The sequence below is a fragment of the Thamnophis elegans genome, chromosome 1, assembly GCF_009769535.1.
Source record: "Thamnophis elegans isolate rThaEle1 chromosome 1, rThaEle1.pri, whole genome shotgun sequence".
Lineage (NCBI taxonomy): Eukaryota > Metazoa > Chordata > Lepidosauria > Squamata > Colubridae > Thamnophis > Thamnophis elegans.
This window is the reverse complement of record NC_045541.1, coordinates 141,926,676-141,949,727: the sequence shown is the minus strand read 5'-3', so window position 1 is coordinate 141,949,727 and position 23,052 is coordinate 141,926,676. Positions and strand designations below refer to the sequence as shown.

General features: G+C 39.4%; 1 protein-coding gene across 5 annotated transcripts in view; it reads left to right on the top strand.

Annotated features, from left to right (window-relative positions):
- DDX24 (DEAD-box helicase 24) overlaps positions 1 to 13,523 on the top strand; it is a 40,527-nt gene extending 27,004 nt beyond the window's left edge. For all 5 annotated transcript variants that reach the window (XM_032233541.1, XM_032233550.1, XM_032233533.1 and 2 more), the window contains 6 exons: positions 1,767 to 1,920; positions 3,997 to 4,512; positions 7,089 to 7,164; positions 8,333 to 8,521; positions 10,982 to 11,111; positions 13,156 to 13,523. In XM_032233541.1, the coding sequence (XP_032089432.1) occupies positions 1,767 to 1,920; positions 3,997 to 4,512; positions 7,089 to 7,164; positions 8,333 to 8,521; positions 10,982 to 11,111; positions 13,156 to 13,388 (1,298 nt within the window). In that variant the 3' untranslated portion in view covers positions 13,389 to 13,523. The remainder of the gene's footprint in view (positions 1 to 1,766; positions 1,921 to 3,996; positions 4,513 to 7,088; positions 7,165 to 8,332; positions 8,522 to 10,981; positions 11,112 to 13,155) is intronic.
- The last annotated feature ends 9,529 nt before the right edge of the window (positions 13,524 to 23,052 follow it).

Sequence of the window (23,052 nt, the reverse complement as noted above, 5' to 3'; positions counted from 1 at the left end):
GAACTTTCTGACACTTGCAGCTGTGTTTGCTCCCAGATGTGGAGTCTTCTCTTTATGAGAAATTTTAAGTTGAATGAGCAGTTACCTGACATAGGTATATTTTTTGCATTGATAGAAGTTAGGTTTATATGGCTTTTCAGTTTATTTCTATTTCTCATTACCTGTTAAAATTTGTTAATAGATCTTTGTTCTTGATCCTATGACAAAGTAGAGTATAGTAGCTTGATCCTTGTTAAATCAGGGAGGAACATACTAGGTAACTGTCATGCTGGGTCAGAGTATTTTTCCAATTAGTCCATAATTGCCTACAATTCAGCATGTAAAACACCCTGGCCTACAATTGAGCTATTATCTCCTTGATTTATTTATGAGCAGTATAATTAGAAGTATTTGCAAGGGAATACTAATGGCAATCCCTATAAATAGTTCTGTCTGTTAATGCAGTGTCTAAAACCTCTTGTCTTGCTCCATGAAATATTATTATATGTTTTTAATAACATATTCAGAAACATGTAGCAATAAATTTGAAAGTGCCATAGTTTTTAGCTCTGATCAATGATGATCTAAATGATTTAAGAACAGTCACACTTTCTGACAAATAATCTTTTAAACATACATATCATGTGGTAGCTTTTTATTGAATGTTTGAATAAGTTAACACGATGATAAATGGAGTTTCTACATAGATTAACGATCAGCATAGATTTTGCAAAAGTAGATCTGGTCTTCCTCATTTTTACTGAGGATATCAACATGGACACGAGTGGAACAATGTTTATTTATTTATTTTAATCACACGCTTAGGGCTACCAATCTCACAAAAGTGACTCTCAGTGTTGTATACATAGCTTTTTAAAAAACTATTGACAACATTCTTCATCAAAGGCTCTTTTTGAACAACTTTAATGACTATGGAATTAGATGATTTTTTATGAATTGCTAAATGGTTAAAAATAAGGAAGCAAAGAGTAGGGGTAAATTAATCAGCTTCGTCAATGGAGGAAGTTAAAAGCTGACTTTCTACAGCCCTATGTGGAGATTTCTAGTTTTTAACTTCTTCTTAAAGAGTCATGATTTAGAGGAAAAAAGTGAGCTTACCAAGTTTACACAGGTAAAACCAAACTGTTTTCTAGAAAGATCTGTTTAGAAGATATCAATAATCAAACTATGGCAAAGGAAATTCAGTTGAAAAGTAAAGTAATATAGATTGGCTCAGAAAAAAATCCCCTAATTTGAGTTCTATATGTGATGAGAGCTTGATTTTTTCATTGTGGGGGAGCAAAACGGGTGCCTAAAGCTTTTGCAAAAGATAAGGTGACAGAGCCGAGGTGGCGCAGTGGTTAGGGTACAGTACTGCAGGCCACTTTAGCTAACTGTGATCTGCAGTTCAGCGGTTCAAATCTCACCGGCTCAAGGTCGACTCAGCCTTCCATCCTTCCGAGGTGGGTGAAATGAGGATCCGGATTGTGGGGGCAAGTTGCTGACTCAATTTGCTAAAAAAATTGTAAACCGCTTAGAGAGGGCTGAAAGCCCTATGAAGCGATATATAAGTCAAATAAATAAATAAATAAATAAATAAATAAATTCCCAGTGATGTGCCCCATATCCTTCAGACACTGAGCTGGCTGCAAGAAAATTACTTGCCCGTCACCCAGTGCCTTCTCACAAAGTAAATGCCATTATTCCTCTGCTAGAAATACTCTGGAGTTGAATGTAACAGCAAGAGCAGTGATTCATACATTTAAATGTTCGTTTCTTTGCTTCAGATATTAAAACAGCCATCCTTGTGGGAGGAATGGCTCCTCAAAAGCAGCAGAGGATGTTGAAGAGGAAGCCAGAGATTGTCATCGCAACCCCAGGGCGCCTGTGGGAGCTAATCCAGGAGAAGCAGCCCCATCTCTCCAGTCTACGGCAGCTCAGGTATTACAGGGGTCTCTTCAAGGCTGAAACTCTTGATATATTTACATATTTCTGGGTCTTAAGAAAAATATGGTTTGTGCAGAATCATTGAGACTCTTCTCTGAGATTCAGACTTGTCACATTAATAATTGAGGTTATTTTTAAAGTAGGTATGAAATAATATTGCAAACAAACTAGGAGATTGGTCTCTGTGATTTCATAGCATTTGTATCATTAACAGCTGCAGAAGTAGTTTTGTGTTTTTAAAAATGCTAAATTGTTTTTTTGATTATGAAAATTTGCTTTTGCCTTTGTGAATATTGGGAGAGTTACGGTTAAATTATTTCTATTGCCCTGGTGAATTATTATTTTTTTAAAATCCTTCAAGCTTTCTGACATCAAGGACATCTTCACAGAGCTATTCTTATTGATTGTAGTAATCAGAAAATTGTTCCAAAAAAGCAATCCCTCTGATAATCAAACCCTAAACTCTTTGGGCCAATCACAGCTTAAATTATTTCAATAAGCACTTGGCTATTGTATGCTATTATGATCATATTTAATGTTTAATGCCTTTCATATTTATGATTTAAATATAATGATTATATTTAAATGATAAACATAAACACTGCCCAGAATAAACTGGCCAGAATAGGTTTTTAGAGATGGGCAACATGTACATTTAATAAATAAATATGCTTGTTAACAGTTTGGCTGCTGCACTGTGCATCCATTGCAACTTCCAATCACTTTTTAAAAGAAGCCCATACCAGATGCCTTACAGTAATCAATTGGTGGCAATTAAAGTATGGATCTACTCAGAAAGTAATAGCTGATAAGCTAATCTTAATTGTATCAAGGTACATGGTGTTTTTTTTAAATTATTGATTGTGCTAGCTGGTTCAGAAACCAGTTTCCTCATTCCTGTCCTAGGATCTTAAATATTTTTCTGTCCTGCTATTAACTGTAATTGGAGTTGCAATAAGTTATGCAATGGGTCTGATGGTTGTTTAGCATAATATATGAACTCAGCCGAATGTCAGGTTTCCAAGTGATAAGCTCCATTTAAAAAGGAACAGGCAAATCCATCTTCCAAAACAAAATTTCCTTTTATTTAGGCAAGCATCAAATTGGCAAGTCTGTTGTAATTCTGGATCTGACATAAACCGGAATTACAGCACATAATATTGTAAGTTAGAAACATCCCACAAAAGTCACATTCTCCAATAAACACTCAATCCACGTTGCCCTGTGTCTTCAAACTCCACATTCCATTCTCAGCAGGAGCAGCTTCTGTTCCCATGGAAAAGCATATCACCTAACCAAAATAATCCTCACTATCAACTCTTGTCTCTCAACCTAAAGAATGTGATGAGCCCGAAAAAACCCCTTTACATATGCAGACAAAGAAAAGAGAAAAAGAATAAACAAGTATAATATAGCGCTATCTAAGATGGCTACACACATGTTAATTTTTGGGTTCGACACCAGTACGGTTTATGACACAGTACAGTATATTGCATAAATCTAGTCCATTAACAGATTTGCTGAACAGCCACGTGGTTCACTTGATGACTGTGATTTGCTTAACGGCCATACCAGGGCATAAACAAGGTTGTAAACAAGGTCATAAAATTAGATGTGACTCACTTAAAGAACTCGGCAACAAAAGTTCTGGACCTAGTTGTGGTCATAAGTCAGAGACTACCTGTACACTGTTGTATTATATATCTCTGCTTTTCTAGGGCATTTCCTGTACAACATCAACAAAAATTGATAACCCATTTATAATCTGACAGCTGCTGATAGGTGAAAAGAAGATAGATAGATGATAGATAGATAGATAGATAGATAGATAGATAGATAGATAGATAGATAGATAGATAATCATAACATCTGATGAGAAGATGTTATTTTCAGAGTATTTTAAATAAGTGAGGACATAATCAGTGCAATAACATTGGAAATGCCCTGATGGATCAAGCTAAGGACCTGCTGTAGCTGCTATGGGGAAGAAAATTAGGCTTTTCTGAACGCTGTTTCATTTCCAGATACCTTGTATAAAAACTTTCAAATTGTTTTTCATCCATCCGACAGATGCCTGGTGATTGATGAAGCAGACCGGATGGTGGAGAAGGGGCATTTTTTAGAGCTGTCTCAGTTGCTGGAAATGTTGAGCGACACACAGCATAACCCAAAACGTCAGATATTTGTCTTCTCTGCCACCCTGACTTTGATCCATCAAGCTCCCACTAGAGTTCTGCAGAAGAAAAATGCTGTCAAAATCGACAGGAAGACCAAGCTGGAAATGTTGATGCAAAAAGTGGGCATCAGGGGAAAGCCCAAAGTGATAGATTTGACCAGAAAAGAAGCAACTGTGGAGACTCTTACAGAGACCAGAATCCATTGTGATACAGAAGAGAAAGATTACTATCTTTATTATTTCCTGTTACAATATCCAGGCAGAACCATGGTTTTTGCAAACAGCATAGATTGTATCAAACGACTCACTGCACTCTTGACCATCATGGACTGCAATCCACTGCCTCTTCATGCAAACATGCACCAGAAGCAAAGGTTAAAAAATCTGGAGAGATTTGCCGAACGGAACAGGTCAGCATCTAATTCTCTCTTGTTTTAGATTTTTATCCCAGCTTTCTTTTTATATTATAGCTCGTTCATGAGCTATACCAATATGCCTTCCTTCTCCTGTTTTCCCCACCACAACCCTCTATGGTAAGTTGGGCTGAGGGAGAATAACTGGCCCAAACTCACACAGCTGGCATTCATGCATAAACCAAATCTAGAACTTACAATCTCTTTGTTCCTAGATCAGCACCTTAACCACTACATCAAAGTGGCTCTCTAAATGTAAACTAAAGTAACAATTCTGTAAAGAATAAATAATATAATTATGTATTTTATACAATGAAAATACATGTGTGAGTATGTATGCATGAACACACATACATACACAGGCTAAATTGAGTTTATATGCTTGTTTCTCTAGTAAAAAGGAATTGTCCAAAATGGATCACTTCTGTGTTAGGCCCAATAAAAGCAAGCAGAGAGAGAATAAAAAAGCTCAGGAATTTTCCACAAACAAATGAAGTAAATAGAATAAAAAGAGAGTTTGACAATTCATCTATACCCGTGATGGCGAACCTATGGCACACATGCCCACAGGTGGCACACAGCGCGCTCTCTGTGAGCGCGCGAGCGGTCGCCCTAGTTCAGCTCCACCATGCATGTGTGCGTGCCTCCTGCTGGCCAGCTCATTGTCGGATCTCTACTGCGCATGCGTGAGGCACGTGGAAGAGGGCCATGCAGGCGTGTGGGGAGTGGGCTGCACACACATTGCATTTTGGGGCACGTGCTTTGGGCACTCAGTCTGGAAGAGGTTAGCCATCTCTGATCTATACTGTCAAAAGCTGCTAGAATCTCCTTTGGGAGAGAATAACCTTATATTACTTTTTAAAATAATTCTTATTTTTGTTTTAAGAAATGCTGCCTTCATCTCTAAATAAGTTTTCATTCAATCTCCAGGACCTTCTTGCCTGTACCACCCTTCCCAATTCCATCCAAACTGGGTTATGATCCGAAAGGACCCTAGCCGCAATCTTTGTCTTCTTCACCCTAGAAAGTAAATCATTAGTGATTAGTATGAAATCAATCCTAGAAAGGGATTGATGTCTATCAGAAAAGAAAGTGAAATCATATTCCTCTGTGTTTCTTTCTCGCCAAATATCTCTCAGTTCAAAGTCATCCACCATATCAAAAAACACTTCATCCATTTTGATAGAATCAGTAGCCAACCTTAGCTGATCAGATTTTGGCTGGGAGATCACCCGGAAATGCTCTAGCTGTGGGCTAGAATAGGAAATGAAAAACAATCCCAAAAGGAGGCCGTGACAAAACCTATTTTGTTCTGTTGCTGCAGAAACGACACGGATGCTCCTGTGGAGTCACCAGGAATTGAACTTTACTCACCAAAGGCTTTAGCTTTCTAAAGCTGTATTCTATAGCTTATAGCTAATTATATTCATTAATCACAATTGACTGATTTATTTGCTTTTTTTTTCTTCGTTTATTAAGACAGCAAACTGTTTTAAGCCATTGTGTAAACTGAGAGGGGATCTTCCTTTTTATGGTCTTGCCTCACCTAGCCCAGGATTTCTCATGTATTTTGAAATTCAACTTCAGAGCCTAGAATAGTTTCAATATTAAGAGATATAGTGTTGAGTCAATACATTTTAATTTATTCACAAGTATTTTGGTTAAGTAATTTGACAGCAGAATTTGGCTTGTTTGTTAAACACAAGCCTCTCTGTTCATGTAACAAACCCCCAAGTGTTTCTGAATGTGATACTAATATAATAGAAACTCTGGAAAAAAAAAAAAAAAAACAGGATCCAGATTTCCAGCCCACCCTATGGTTTGTTTGTTTTTTATTTGTTATTTATTTACTATTTTCAGAGTTCCCATTCCCAGTATTTGTCCCATCCTTGAAAGCGTGTTCCCACCGAGTTTTCCAATTTGATCATTTCTCTGTTTTCATCACATCTCTGTACGATTATATGCCCTTATTGAAAGTTGTCACTGTCTGGAGGTTAATGGATAATGTGCATGTTTAGACCTCCCTTTATTGTGAAATGGGTCAGGGTTAAAAAAAAAAATAGGTCAGCTTTTCCTAATATGGTCACATCTAGATGCATTGAATTCTAATTCTTTTCAATAGGCATAGTGGCTAGGAAGAATGGGAGTTGTAATTTTGAACCGCTAGCAAGGATCCAACTGCCAGGCCATGCATGGTTGAGGGAGGGCAAGGTATAAGAGACCTTTTTTATGCATTATCTCTTTGAGTATAATTGTGATTTTAAAAAGGTTAGAAATAAGCATGTGCATTGAAGCATGAAGACTAAGGAAATAAGTTTCAATGTGAAATTTTAGAAGAATCCAGCCAGAGTTTTTTAAAAAAAACAATTCATATATTATAAGGTTATCTTCTGTTTGTCTTGGTCCACTATGCTCTAACTTAATCTCTTTATCTTCATTGTAACATATTCACAGATTCTATTTTGCTGGGTTAACCCACCTGACCATCTGGTAGAATGCGGATGAGAACATTGTAAAGAGCCCTCCCTCCCTGTTCTGTTTAATAAACTGCTGCTGTCCTTCTGTAATTTCAGCTGTCCCCTGTTGACAACAGATGTAGCTGCTCGTGGTCTTGATATTCCTTATGTACAGCATGTCATACATTACCAGGTACCAAAACAAAATGTCTATCTCTCCAGCTATTGCTTGCAAGTTATGTTTTATGCAATTTTTAAAAGAACAGATGGATTTTATGGTCTCTTTGCGAGTTTTAACATGGCAAAAGGAAGGGAATTTGATGCATAAGCTAGACTATTACTTGACAGAGGAGAAATATACATCTCTGAGAGTTGAGGCATTGCCATGTAGAAAGAAAGGTAGTGAAGTTTGATGTTGCTGTCCATAACATTTTCTCTTCGCATACATCTTTTAAAGGTTCAAGCATCTTCAAGTGGTAGACTTAACCCTTTTGTATTCCCTTGCCCCTACCTTCCTAACCCTAAGTTTCTTCATAAGGAAAGAAGAGCTTTGTGTGTGTGTGTGTGTGTGTGTGTGTGTGTGTGTTTTCCAGCATAACTCTGGAACGCCTCGAGCAATTTCAACCAAACTTGGTACACAGATTACTTACTCTCTGGAAACAAATACTATGGGAGTAAGACACCCCTAAAGCCCCTTGAGGTGTGTGTTCTGTTAAGATACAGCCTACTGTGCCTTAAAATGGCTTTTACTGTACTGCCATAAAATTATTCTACTGTACAGCGCAGTGGAATTGCGATGGTAACGGCTTCACAGTGTTCCACAAGGGGACTCCCTCTAGTAAGGGGAAAAATCCAACATTAAAAATTACGTTTGGTCCGGACATTTCCCCCCAACATTAAAAATTACGTTTGGTCCAGACATTTCCCCCCTATAAATAAATACCCAGGTAATCCTGGGTTATCAGCTAGTTATACATAAAATATTCTCTCTCCAAGATGGAACATTCTGAGGAAGACTGATCTTTACTAGTCCATCTCAATGTGGCATTCCAGGAGTGGTCCAGCAATTTTCCAGAATCACGTCTTCGTAAAAAGAAAATGATCTATGTCATTCTAGTAACAGATACCAGAGTGTTAAGGTCTATGACTTTTCAGTGGTTACATAGAATTGTAGAGTAGTTCTACAGAGTCAGAAGTTTTTGACCTTGGGTACTCTCTGCATCTCTGTGAACTTACTCAGGCTGTCACATTACAATAGTGTAACCCATCCAGCTCTGCTGGAAAGGCTTCTACAGAATTGTCTTTATATATAAGCTTTGTCCTGTCTCTGTGGAACTGTTGCATCTCTTGTGCTGTTCCAGGTTCCCCGTACATCCGAGCTTTATGTTCACAGAAGTGGCAGGACCGCCAGAGCTGCCAATGAGGGCCTGAGCTTGCTACTGATTGGGCCCCATGACTTGATTAATTTTAAAAAGATTTATAAAACGCTGAAGAAGGACGAAGAGCTTCCTTTCTTTCCAGTTGAGGCAAACTACATGACAGCAATCAAGGTAAAATTTAACTTTTATTTCAGATTTATCTATGCATTTAACCACATAACTTTTCTTGGCTCGTGGAGATCTTAAAACAAAAGGTCATTTCCATTCAATTTGGGAACTTAATTGGAGAGCCTGTGTATAGGAACAGTTACGTAGTTTTGGTGTTTATTTTTGTAAGGTGATTATGGCCTGTGGTCCTGAATTTGCTCCTAAGGCCGTAATGGCGAACCTACGGCACGCATGCTCAAAGCGGCATGTGGAGCCATGTTGCCTGGCATGCACCGCGGCACCCTTTCCTCTTTCAGGTTTCTGACGTGCATGTACACACAATGATCAGCTAACCTTTGTGTGTGCAGCAGTGCCAGAAACTGGAAGAGCTGGTCTTCCATTTTCCTGCATGAACATGCACACTGACCAGCTGATCCGTGCATGCGCATGCGCACCAGAAACCGGAAGACTTGTCAAAAGTTCATTTTCTGGCACACGCATGCCCCCTGGGCAGCTCCTCTTTCTGGTTGCGGCCCAGATGAGTGCAAAATGCTCGCAATCTAGAACTGAGGATAAATTTACTGAGAATTAGAACAATTAATCTCCTTTTATCTTAGGACGCCATTACTGACCTAAGGTAACAAGAGAATCTGGAACTCAGACAATTGGATTCATTCTTTGTTGAACAAATCTGTTAAAATACTGCACCAAAGGTTCCTTTGTCTTCTTGGCTCACCCACCATCTCACTACATTACAGTTGGTCCTCAACTTCACCACCACAACTGAGCCCAAAACTTCTTATTCTAAGCAAGGCATTTATTAAATGAATTGTACCCCATTTTACGACCTTTTTTTGCCACGGTGGTTAAGCAAATCACTGCAGTTCTTAAATGAATCTTGCAAATGTTAAGCGAATCTGGCTTCTCTCATTGACCTTGCTTGTCAGAAGCCTCCAGGGAAGGTTACCATGGTGATCACATGACCCTGAGACAGTACAACGGTCATGAATATGCGCCAGTTGCCAAGCGCCTGAATTTTGATCACATGACCATGGGGATGCTGCAACAGTTGTAAATGTGAAAAACAGTCATAAGTAACTTTTTTCAGTGCGGTTATGAACTTTGAACAGTCACTAAATGAATGGGTATAAATCGAGGACTATCTCTACAGACTCGTATTCAATTTATATTCAGCTTCTGGACCAAGATCTTTTTCAGAAATACGATTACCATCCCAAATATTTCACATTTTATACTGCACATTTGATTAACATTCTTAAGTGGAAAAAATGCATATTGTCCCAGTTACATCTCAATATATCATTTTCAGACCCCTGCCACGATTGTTTAAATCTTCCTCTTTTGGAGTATTAGTTATCCCACCAATTTTGTGTCCTCTGCAAATTTGATAAACCGTTTCTCCATTTCTTTTTTTAACTAATCAGTAAAAAAGTTGAAGAGTAGAGACCTTGGGGTTGAATCTTGTGACCCCCTGCTCAATGCCTCGTTTCAGTTTGATAAGGAACTATTTTTGGACAACCATTGTATTGGACAGCCATTCAGACAAATGGTTGTCCAATCTCTTAAAAACTTCCAGTGTTGGAGCATTCACAACTTTTGGCGGTTAGTGGTTCCACTGATTAATTGTTTTAATTGTCAGGAAATTTCATCTTATTTTGAGAAGCAATCTAGAACTAAGGAGAAATTTCCTGACAATTAGAACAATTAGTCAGAGTACCTTGTTTCTGTTGATTCCAGTTAGGTATTGCTGCAAATAGTCACTGAAGAGTTATCCTCATCGTGAATTGATGTAATTATCAGGTAAAAGCTTTCTAAGCTAGACATCTTCATTGTCTTTCATTACTCAGGCAAGATACAAAGAATCTTTTTAGTCTGTCCTGCATCAATTGGCAGTCAGCTTTATTGGGTCTAAATTTCCCTGCTTTTATACACTTTTACAACTATCACCATTTAATTATTTTTTGAAACAAAAATATATAATTTAGACATTCATCCTTCAATGATATTTTATATGGTTCTGTTGTATATGAATTAGCAAGGTGGAATATGGGGCAGTCTGATATACCTTAATTTTACAACTAAAGATCTATTATAAAGCATACTATAAAGCCTTATATAAGACTATATAATACATGCCTTATCATAGATCTGTAGTTGTAAAATTAAGATATATCAGACTGTCCCATATTCCACCTTGCTAGTTCTTTCACCCATAATATAGGTCATTACAGTACACAATTGGGACCCACAAAGCTAAGCAAACTACTATGTTACTCTTTTTATATAACAGTGCAGAAAAGCTACACATTATCCAGGTTCTTCTGTCTAGCTTTTCCATTCTGCCATTTCAATCACCTTTACCGGGCTTTAGGATACTTTTCTCTTGTGCCCGTTTTCTGTCCCTGTATGATTCACAAATGCATATAACCTGATAGCTTAGTTATCCTCTTTTCTTTGTTTCAGGAGCGTGTGAATTTGGCAAGGCAGATTGAGAAGATTGAGTATTTCAACAGCCGAGCCAAGCACGAAAACTCATGGCTCCAGCAAGCTGCAGAAGCACTTGAACTTGATCTGGACGATGATGAGCTAACAGGCAAGTAGGAATGAGTGTGCAGGCTGTGAAGGTATCCAAAAAGATGCTTTCTCTCTTAGCCAGGATGCAGTCACAAGGAATGGCCACATGGCTGAAAGTCCTGGTTGCATCATGATGGCATCTCTGAAATTATGCAAAATCTATGCTATCATTTGCTCCCATTCTAGAAGGTGCCCATATGGTCATGTCTCTTTTGATCTAAAATAAATGTAGCTATTTGTGGGCAAGGACGAAATTTTCAGCTGCAGGCTTCATTCTAACTTGGTAAGAGGTATTTAGATGAGATGAGCACCTTTTGGGCGATTGTATCCTGGAGTTAAGATGTTGCAGTTGTGCAACCATAATTGCAATTTTGTTTTTAGTATATCATGCAGGTAGGCAGGATCCACATTTTCTTTCCCTTTCCATGTTCTTTTAGAAAGAGATTTAGGATGGGGAAAGCTACTTAAGAATTCAGTGCCATGCTATTTTAGAACATAAACTACAATGTTCATATATTTCCTACCTTAAAACGACAAGAAGTGGCATCACTGCATTTGAGACATCAGCTCCCGCAGTACTGGCAAAATTATTATTATGACTCAAGGACAGAAATTGCTCACCTTTTTCTCGTAATGAGGAGACAGATGATTTTGAACTACACAAGACATTTAAAATCCCTTCAGCGCACTTAACCCATATTACCAAAGCTAAAAGAGAATATTTGTAGCTCTGGGTTGAAATGAGGGCTCTTTGGTGTTCTCTGAGCTTGGTTATTTTCTTGCAGATGTTTCATTACCCAATCTAGTTTGTGTAATAAAACACCTGCAAGAAAACAACCAAGCTCAGAGAGCATCAAGGACCCCTCATCACCAATACTCAATGGCAAGCTACTCATATTCAGTAGTGCAATATTTTATTCTATTTTCTCCAAAAATAAAGGTGCTAACAGGAGCAGGAGGTTTCTGGGAGGCAAACAACTATTTGTGCTGTTAATACGCATAGAGAAAAAAAGAAATGGATGGAAATTATGTTACCAAAATCTATCTTGCTAGCAAATTGCAGTACCATGATATTTAGCAATAGCACTTAAATTTATATACCGCTTCCCAGTGCTTTACTGCCCTCTCTAGCATTTTACAGAGTCAGCATATTGCCCCCAACAATCTGGGTCTTCATTTTACTGACTCAGAAGGATGGAAGACTGAGTCAACCTTGAACCGATGAGAATTGAATTGCCAAACACCTGGCAGCCAGCAGTCAGCAGAAGTAGCCTGCAGTACTGCAGTCTAACCACTGCACGACTGTGGCTCTTTAAACCACTTTATGAGATTTTGTGGCTGGAAATGGAGACACTTTTCCTGTTAGAGAGGCCTGTCATTCCACTGATACTGATATTACCACCAATCTTCTGGAAAGTTGGAAGTTTCCTGCAACTCTCTTGGAAGTTGAGAGGTGTCTCCTCTCCCCCCACCCCCCGCCCCACCCCGATCTCTCAAACATGATGCTCTGCCTTTTAAGATAGATAGGCAGACTTCGCTCTGGATCCTTCCCAAATGAATAGATGCAAAGCACACATGAATGTTAATACAGTTTATTGACTTGTACAAGTTCATCTGCCATCACACCCAACATTGTCTTCTGTGGTTGGCACTAGCACACCAGATCTGAGGCACTGTTGTTATCCAGCTGCATTGTCAGAGATCTTTGTGAAAGAGAACCTTGATTGAACCAGAGGGCCTCTACATGAAAAATATGTGCCCTGCCATTGTATTTGGGCATCTTATAGTTAAGTGAGGAAAATACTTAGAAGTAACATCAGATGCAGCCTACTGATTGTTTTAAATAGGAATGGAGAACATTGAAACTGGGATGTCAAATTAGATCATTATACACCTGAGTCCTGAGTTACAGCCTTGCCAATTTATATGGGTTATATATATGTAACTAGAAAGAACATTGTGTGTTTCTACTTGAGGGCTGGGATATTTTTAATCATTCAAATTATGACTTCGGTAATGAACTTGGCCTTATGTGTTATTCTGTTTTTTCTTTTTAATTATAGGGGGCCAGTTTACTGAGCGAGAAGAGAGCGAGAAGCACAGGATGCTGAAGGGGATGAAGAAACAGCTTAAGCACTTGCTCAATCAGCCAGTATTTAGAGGGCTTATGAAAACCAAATACCCAACCCAGTCGGGGAAATTAGTTCTGTCTGACTACACAGGCCAGCATTCTCAGTCTGCCTTGAGTGCTATATCAAAAGCACAAGTGAAGAAGGTAAAGAAGAAACAAAAATAGACACATGTTAAACAATTGACAGAACATATGAAGATGAAAGATAGAAACATTTTCTTTCCCCCTTTTGTGGACATGATTTACTCAGCGTTCATTTCATGCACATATCTCTCTTGAATAAATGATTATGATAATCTGCTACTGTTGTTTTCATATCATCTGGGGATATATAAAATAGAAATTGGTACTTTTTCATGTGCTGGGCACCATCAAAAGATCTAGTGCAGTAGCCCAAGGATATGTATAAACATTCACATAAAAATGCTCAGATCTTCCAAGATTGTGAAAGCTTGAAAGATTTTGGTCTTATCTTTCAAGATCTCGGGCAAGAAGACTGAAGTCTCATGAGATATTAGCATACTTGATTGAAACTTTAGGCATTTTAAAACACTTAATTGAAAAAATAATAGGTCTTACCAGTGCTGAACTAGAAGACTCGCAATTGCCATGTTTTGATCCTTGGCATAAAGATTTCCACCTACCTGATTTTTACCAATGCAACTAATGCTCAGACAGTTATGTATTTAGCATACACAAAAGAAAACATCATTAATTAATAGTATTTGCATGTGATACATTTTGATGTAGAAGCAGTGATGATGATAAGCACAAAATATAATCTAGCTTTTTCCAGTTTGGTTTCCTTCAATTACATTAGGAAAGACTCTCCCAGAGTTTCAATCAAAAATGTTGGCCCTGCTTAAGAAGAATTCTTAAGGTTACATTCCAAACGTATTTATAGGTTACCATGTTGTGGAAAGCTGGGATAATCTTCCATCTCTTTCTGTGCACTGTTTGTGAAAGGAATATTAAACCTGGATTCTCCAAAGAAGTATAGAGATACCTGTGATGCTGTACTCAACTATATCAATTGGATATTTTGCTTATTAAAGGCAGCCTCATAAACAAAAGTAGTGAAATAAAGTATTTCAGAATAAGGGTACATCTAGAAAATAACTAGATATTACTACTGTAACAGCAGCAGCAGTAGTATCTTCTGCACTAGTCCTAGAAATGCAAAATGAACAAGTTCTTTGGATATGTTGAGGCACAGATTACCACAAAATACATTAGGCTTTGTGGTAATGGAGAAAGCTGAAGCCCAGGTTCGAGACCCAAGCACTGCTCAATGGGGTGAGCTCCTGTTACTTGCCCCAACTCCTGCCCGCCTAGCAGTATGAAAGCATCCAAATATGAGTAGATAAATAGGTACCACTTCAGTGGGAAGGTAACAACTTTCCGTTTACCTTAACATACAGTCATTCTGGCCCATGTCTTATGAAAATGTCTTCGGACAACACTGGCTTCCTCGGCTAAGAAACGGAGATGAGCATCGCCTCCTAGAGTAAGACATGACTGGGCACAGGAAACATCAGTAGGTTAAATCCCTTTGTAAAGTATTACAATTCATTTAATGTATATTACATTATATATCATGGCTGTGGCTTTGTGGTATACCACAAGGTTCAATAGTCTACATTCCTTTTTAACATGGAGCCACTGGGTGGGATTATCCAACACCAAAAGATGAAGTATAGTCAACTTTACATTTCCATCCCAGATAACCCAAGTGTTGTGTCTGCTCTTTTGTGTTGCCTGGAGACTGGGTCTCTGGATATGGGACAACAGGCTTTAGGTAAACTCTGGTAAAATAGAGTAGCTGTGAATATGTGGAGCCTTAGGATCTGAGGATTTATCATCTTTGGTCCTGGATAGGTTTGCACTTCCCCAGACAGATGCTGTGTGTGGAGGTTCTAGACCAGTGATGTCTAACGTTTTTGTTGCTGGGTGCCGAAGGCGCACACACATGAAAGCATGCACACACGTGTACCCATAATGCAATGTATGTGTGACCCCCCCCGGTGTGCCCTGCCCTGTGTGTGTGAGATCCCATGTGCCCTGCTCCCCATGAATGCATGTGTGATCCCATGATCTTCCATGTATGCATGCATGTCTCATGCATGCGCCCCACATGCATATACAGCAGAGACCTGAAAACCAGCTGGCCATCAGGAGGAGCGTGCGCATGCGCAGTAGAGCTGAGCTGGGGCGACAGCTTGCATGCCCGCAGAGAGGGCTCTGCGTGTCAGTTGTGGCACACGTGCCATAGGTTTGCCATCACGGCTCTAGACTAACAACTCTTGCCTGGGCTCCTTCCCTCTGGAACATCTTGCCACTGGAGGTGAGATCCATCATTGGCCTTCCGGAAGAGCCTTAAAACCTAGCTCTGCCAGTTGGGAGCATTATGCTGGCTTTAACTGGTTCGTTGAGTTTAGAAGAAGAGGCAAAGCTTAGAGGTGGAATGGACTCAGCCTAGAATCATTAGGGGTCTGCAAACACTCCAAGTCCAGCTCGCCTTAAATTCCATGTGTTGGGTAAGCTCCCCGTTGGGGAGTATGTTCAGAGAAGCGTTGTGAGAGTATTGTTGGGGAACATACAAACCAACATACAGAGGCACTGCAGTTTAAGTAGGCTTTTACTTTCGTGGAAATAGAGGTATCAGAGTCCATCAAACAGTCCAAGTCATACACAGATAAGACAGTCAGTCATCAATGTCTTTCAGTTAAGGGATAATCCAAATAACATAGTCCATAATCATACAGTCCGGTACTCAAAGTTTGCTAGCAGTTGAAAAACTTACAATATCTCACGGCACTTTCTAACAGCCAGCTTCCAAAACACTCAGATCAGATCAGCCCAGCATCTAACAAAACAGAGAGCTAACAGTCATTCTGGCTCCCTCTTATGGCCAATTGAGGAAAACAGCAGCCAATCACATTTTACAGCATGATTTAAATAAACAGATACAGCATTGCTACATGATTTGTATATTGCCAACCCAACCGTTGGATTATATTCCTAACACCACTGACTCTTATCTAATGCCAGTTTAGTGCTGTTAGTTGACCAGATTCCTGTATATAGGCCTGAGCAATAAATTTTAACTGGAACTTGGTAGTCCTGATTCTTTGTGTCTGACAGTGGGAAACAAAGCCCACCCACCCAGTTCATGCTGTTAGTTTATAGCTTTTATATTTATGCTTTTATGCCATTGTAAGCCTTCAAGAGTCATTTTGGGTGTTGAGATGGGCAGTATACATATTTAATTAAATAAATAATATGAGTTCTGCTGAAGTAAAAGCAGAAAAGGTATTTATATTTTTAATTTGAGCAGCATAATTCTTCATTAGGATATCAGTTAAATTTGTAACATTTCATATCCAAGATGACCCTGATTATATCAAATAGAGCTGTGCATCAATTTATGTTTGAGGTCACATTTATGCTTTGGAACGAGACCTTGGCCTTGGGTTTTTTGTTTTTTTTTTGCCTTCGAACCAGAAATGCTGCAAACCCCTTTTATAAAGCAGATTAAAGATAAATTGATAATGCAAGAGAAATATAAAACCACATATGCATATAGTCCTAACCCTTTGATTCTATCCTGTATAATTTTGGGGAATTTGACACCACATGTTCTAGTCTTAAACATGATTCAAATCAGGGGTGCGCTGCTACAGGTTCGCCCGGATTCGGGAGAACCCGTAATGTTATGGCTAGTTCGGGGAAGCTCCAAATCCCACCCCTGGCTGGCCCCACCCATCCCTCCCCTCTCAGCCCCTCCCAGGAGTCTCCACACAGCCTGTTTTGGATGCGAGGTAAGTGCAGGTCCTGTGCGAAGACTTGGGGAGAGGGAAAAACGGGCCTCCTGGAAGTTCCAGAAGGCCGTTTCCGGCCCCCAGAGGCAGTTTTTGCCCTCCCAGTAGCTCAAGGAAAGCCTCTGGAGCCTGGAGGTGAAAACGCCCCCCCCCTGCTGTGGTGTAGGAGGCTGACTAGGCCACGCCCACCATGGCTATGCTTACCCAGCAACTGGACAGAAAACCTGTTGCTTATATTTTTGAAGCCCACCCAATTCAAATCCCTGAATCTCATAATACTGACAAGATTCCAAGTCGTGCACCTCTATGCCCATGGATCTAGGCCCATCCTCACTGTTGCTGCCTCTTTCCTGAATGGGTCCCTGCTCTTTTGATAGCTGAAATTAATTGTGACATAACATTGTTATTATTTCCAGCCCAGAAAAGAAGGGACCTGTTCAATTTCTTGTCATTTAATATCAATATAAAATTAATTCTTCAACTCTGTTCTTTATTTTAGAATTTATCCTTGTCTATTATAGTCTTTCTATACGGACAACATATCTGATTTACTCCAGTTTGGTGGTTTGCACTGAAGTTTGCATCATAAATAAAATAGATTGACCAAAGGAAAAAAATAACCAAGTTTAAAATCAATCAATCTTAGCATGTTGTATAAATACAGCTTATAGATCTTAAGTAACTTGGTTAAGAGTGTTGGGTGAACAATCTATACAAAGTTCACATTGCTTTTATGTAAAGCAGCCAGTGAGCCCCTGAGATTGCAAATTACTTACGGAGGTACTATTTTCTAGGCCGCTTATACTTTCTAATTAATATTGTTACCAATATAGAACTATCTGTAGTACCCAAGGGTTTATATAAGAGCAGTAAAACAGCAAAAGACACAGACACAGCAATAACAGCTACTCTTAATAGCCATTCAATTTCTGGCAGTGAATGGAATTAGAATGTTACAACCCAATATTTCTTCTGAAGCCTATTTCTTTACATGTAACAGTAGTTTCATCAAACTTACATTAATGTTGTGGCCCAGCAGGAGCCGTTGGAGCTGCAAACAGACTCCATCAGCGAGGGGCCTTATGAGTCGGCTCTGGAAGAGGTGGAGGACCCTGGACAGGGTTCCGACTTCCAATCAAAGATTCTTTTATTACATTTTCATTTTCCTTTATACAATCACTTAAATACTGTGCAGTTAAAAAAAAAGAAGCAGTAAACAACTCATAACACTTCTATCCTACATACACCCTTCCTTCTACCCCTCCAACTTTCATTTCTCCCTTCCAACAATCCCCTCTTCTACTTCCCCTCCCCCTCAGCCATTCCTTTCTCCCCTTCCCACCATCTCACCCTCCTTACATTCCCTTCTCACTCCCTCTTAATTCCCCCTCTTCTTTCCCTCTACACCCCGCTTCGGTGTATTTCTAGTATTCATTGGTCTATTTGTTTTGTACTAAAACAAAAGAAAAATAAAAGGAAAAGAAAGAAGAAAAGAAAAAAAGAAAAAAAAAGCAACAGTATCCAAGTGCATTCATTGTTCTGAAAATTGAGTCTATACTTCCACCCTCCCCACCCACCCACCCCCTGAACCCCCCTCCCTGACCCCCTTCCGACTTCCCAGGTCCCATTCCCGGCATCGTTCTTTATCAAGCAAAGTCTGGAGTATATTGAAACCAAATAGATTAGAAGTTACAAAATAATAAAAAATAATAAAAAATAAAGAACAAAAAAGAAAAGAATAATAAAAAGAAAAAAAGGGGGGGACCCCCCCCCAAGAAAGAGAAGTCAATATACTCTCTAACATTAAACTCAGCTTCTCATTATTTTTAAAATCTTAAACAATGTCTTTACCTGCTTCCGCATATAAATTCTATACCTCCCATCCTGCCTTTACCCGTGTCCGCATATATATTTTATCCTCATCCATTGCTCCTCTCATATTTACTCCACCCTCGTGTAGACTCTCCAGATAATCTTTCTTAACCTTGTATTCAAATAACAATTTATACAAAAATCAGCTTACATTCTGGATCAAGATAATCTAATTGAACTTTCACTACCCTTCCATCTACCCCACGCACCCGACTCCATTCATCCCAAACCACAATCCAAGAAAACTATGATCTCCGCTCTCCTCGCCCCAAAGAATAGATCATGCGCAGTTTAAATTAAGATTCAAACAAGTCTTATATAAGTCCCATACAATATATGTCCAAATTCAGCACCGCTTCTTTCAGTCTCAATATCTCTTCATCGGTATACAGCTTTGTCATTTTATACCAGACAGGAGTCCTGAAATTTTATTCAAATTAAAAATTTAAGAAGTATTTTAAAGGCATAGCTGGATCTTTATTCTTTACTCTTCTGCCCTTCTGGAAAGGGAAAGCAACACCCTCCGCCTTGTAGCCACGTGTCCCGCTGCTTATCTTCTCCTTCTCCTTGTCTTTCTCCAAGTCCGGGTGAATCAGGAAGTCCCGCCTTCAGAGTTTTGTAGTAAAAATCTCGGGCTTCGCAAACAGAATTGAGATGATATTTTTGGTTCTCAAATGTGACTGTGATACCAGATGGCACTTCCCATTTATATTGTATCTGAGAATCTCTGAGTTTTTCAGTTAAGAAAGTGTAGTCTCTCCTTACTCTTAATATTTGAGATGGTATTTCTTTAAAAACAATCAAGTCCTGTCCATCGATTCACAGCCTGTTATTGTAGAACTTCTGTATTATCGCATTTCTGGATTCTCTTGTGGTGAAATATATAATTATGTCCCTTGGAAGCTGTCGTTGTTTTGCTACACACGAGTTCTGGCGATAAATTTTTTGAATCTGCCAATCAAAGTTAAATCCCGGACTTCCCACCGAACGTCTGAAAGCTTCAAAAAAGGTCTGTTTCAAATTCTCCTGTTCCTTTTCACGCAATCCTCTGACTCTTATTGCAAACGCAGTCTTATTGTAATTTATCATAACGAGTTGTTTTTGAGCATTTTCAACTTCCTGTTGTAACGTTTGAATTTTAGATGTCAAATTAGAATTAGTTTTTTCCAAAAGTTCCAATTTGTCCTCCATTTCAGAAACATAGCCTGTCATAACAGTCATAACTCTGATCGTATCTTCCCTTGTTTGAGCAATCTTGGCGTCCAGTTTATCATATAAGTCCGATAAAAGTTGTTTAATTTCCTGTCTGAACTCTTTAAGGGTTTCAAAAAGAAATTCTTGCGTTAAGAGATCTCCAGTAGAGGGCGTGGGAGGCAAGGGCAGCAATTTTGTAACAATTTCTTGAGATGTATTATTAAGGAAACGCTTAGACTGCTTCGATTTGGGAGCCATTATAAAAAACGCACAAACAAACAAAGTCTCTGCTCCCCTCGGTTTTAAATGGGATACTATTTATAGACTTTTAACAGTTAATAAGGAGAAGTCTTCAGGAGAATAGAACTGATTGAGTGTGTCATATATCAAACGCAGAAGCTATAAAATCGCCATCTTGTAACGCAGCTGGATAAGAAAGCCTTTTACAAAATTGAAGCTGGTATTTTGAATAGTAATAAGAAAAAAAATTTACAACTTCAAGTTAATATTTGGTTTTGAAGCCGTTTCAAAATTTATCTGCCTGCAGTTAATAAAACTCTATTGCCTGAATATGCAGCTTTAACTAAAGAGGCTGTGTTCCCCTTTTATTTTGAAGTTAAGGTTTGGCAAAACTTTCAGTGAGTAAACATTGTAACAAGACCGTTCAGCAGATTCATCACCATTTAACTTCCAGATAAGCAAAGTTAATGAAGGAGTAACATTCTTGTAGAAATAAAGCTAATTAAAAAGCTTCTGCTGGCCTATTGTGAAACCAAAACATATGATAAGCAATCTCTTTTGTTTTGAATTCTTGTGAATTCTTGTGAGGATTAACAAAAAGTGTTCATTATTACCGGAGAAACCAGCCTGCTCGGCGCCATTTTAAAAGCCTCTAAGTAAATAATTTTTCGGAGGAGAAAAAGAAAAGAAGCTAAAATGTTGATAAACAATTATTGTGCACGGAAATGGATTCAGCTCGTGATAAGATTAAATCAAACAAAACTTTGAACTGAGTGGGGGAGACCTACTTTGTCCTGCACAAGGCAGTTTGAAGTTCCCAGCACGGACAGCCGTTCTGCCTTGGGCTAGCCCCCCTTTCCCTGCAAGCACAAAAGCTGCAAAAATCGAAGAGCATTTGCCAGCAAAACAGTTTCTTCTTTCCTTCTTGCCTGAAGGATAAGAAAACCTGATAAGACGTCAGATGGAAGATCCTCTAAACAGGTACGTAGCCAGGAATTCGGAGGCAGCTGATTTTTTTGCTGCCACCAGCAGCAGGCTCCTCCCAGGAAGCTCGACAGGGTTCCGACTTCGAGCAGGGCGCAGAGAGGCTGGTTGGCCACCAGGAGGCGCCTGAGGCATGGAACAATGGTGAGAGCTGAAGGGAGTGTGCTCCTGACATCATACCTTGGAGTAGTGATGAGGAGACAAGGGAGGTGGGCCTGGATGCAGATCGACGTAGAGAGCAGCTACGCAGTTACAAAAGATAATTGGACCCAGGTGATTGTAATTAGGCTCCTCTCAAGATTGTATTTAAGGAGAGACTGGGAGGAGTCTGGTTTTGCAGGATTCAACTTCATTCGTAACGCTGGAGAAGCTTTTATCTGTCTATGTCGAAGTCTGGGTGCTGCCAAGGTTCTTATCTGCTTGTTATGCTTGGTTCAGCCACCGAGGTTTATGTTTCCTGCTAATAAAGTGCTGTGAAATTCCAGTTAAGCTTGTCTCGACATTTGTTACTGGACGGAGGAGGGAGTCAGAACACATTAAGGAATGAAAAATATCCTTAATTCCCAAACAGATGTCCTAAGTGTCCCATATAAGGTGCCTTTTATTATTCATGATTGGTAAGCTTCATCTGAAAATTTGGGAGAAGGTAGCTCTTTTTATTAAAAATTAACCTTTCCCTTACAATCTAGTCTGGTGGGATAGGAGTCTTTCATCTAATATTTTTTAGACCGCACAGTATTTTCCAGACTTGATTTAACCCACTGCTTCTCAACCTTGGCAACTGTCAGATTTCTGGACTTCAACTCCTGTCACCTAATCCATGTCACCTTCCCTTCCTCTCCTCCCTCCAATGGCTCTCAGGATGACATATACCAACCAATCAACCTTTTGCTGGTGTCTTGCTTTCTCTCCCCCTTCAGCTACCACCTATGTCCCACAAGGCCTCCCTGCCTTTAACAAGTTCCTTTCCTTCCCCAGTTATGGCCACAATGTCCCAATTCAGCATATTCCATTGGCTCACTAGCTTCCCATTCTTCCCAAAGCCTTCCTACCTTCTTTCACAAATGTCTCAGTTTAGCCTATACTACTGACTGGCCAATTATAAGACTTCCTAGAACATTCTTGGGTTCCAGTTAGCTATCCCTATCTCCCTCCCCTGCCTCCTCCCCCTCCAACTTCCTCCCACAAATTACTTCTTTCCAGAAGAAAACAGCTTCCATGAAGTGTCCAAAACACCTCAAAATGTTACTTCAATTCTGGCACATATTCCTACAAACCAGTTGCTCTGTTCCCAGGATGGTACATCTACAAAAGATTTTGCATAACCTTACTGTACATCTACTGTAAGGTAAAGGTTCCCCTCGCACATATGTGCTAATCGTTTCCGACTCTAGTTTCCGTTTCAAAACCAAAGAGCCAGCACTGTCCAAAGACGTCTCTGTGGTCATGTGGCCAGCATGACTAAATTTCAAAGGCGCACGGAACACTGTTACCTTCCCACCAAAGGTCGTTCCTATTTTTCTACTTGCATTTTTAATGCTTTTGAACTCCTAGGTAGGCAGAAGCTAGGTCAAGTAATGGGAGCTCACTCCGTTACGCGGCACTAGGGATTCGAACTGCCAGACTTTCTGATCAACAAGCTCAGTGTCTTGGCCACTGAGCCCTTGTATATCTACTGTAGTATCAGCCTAAATCAACCTACCATAATCACTTAAGAT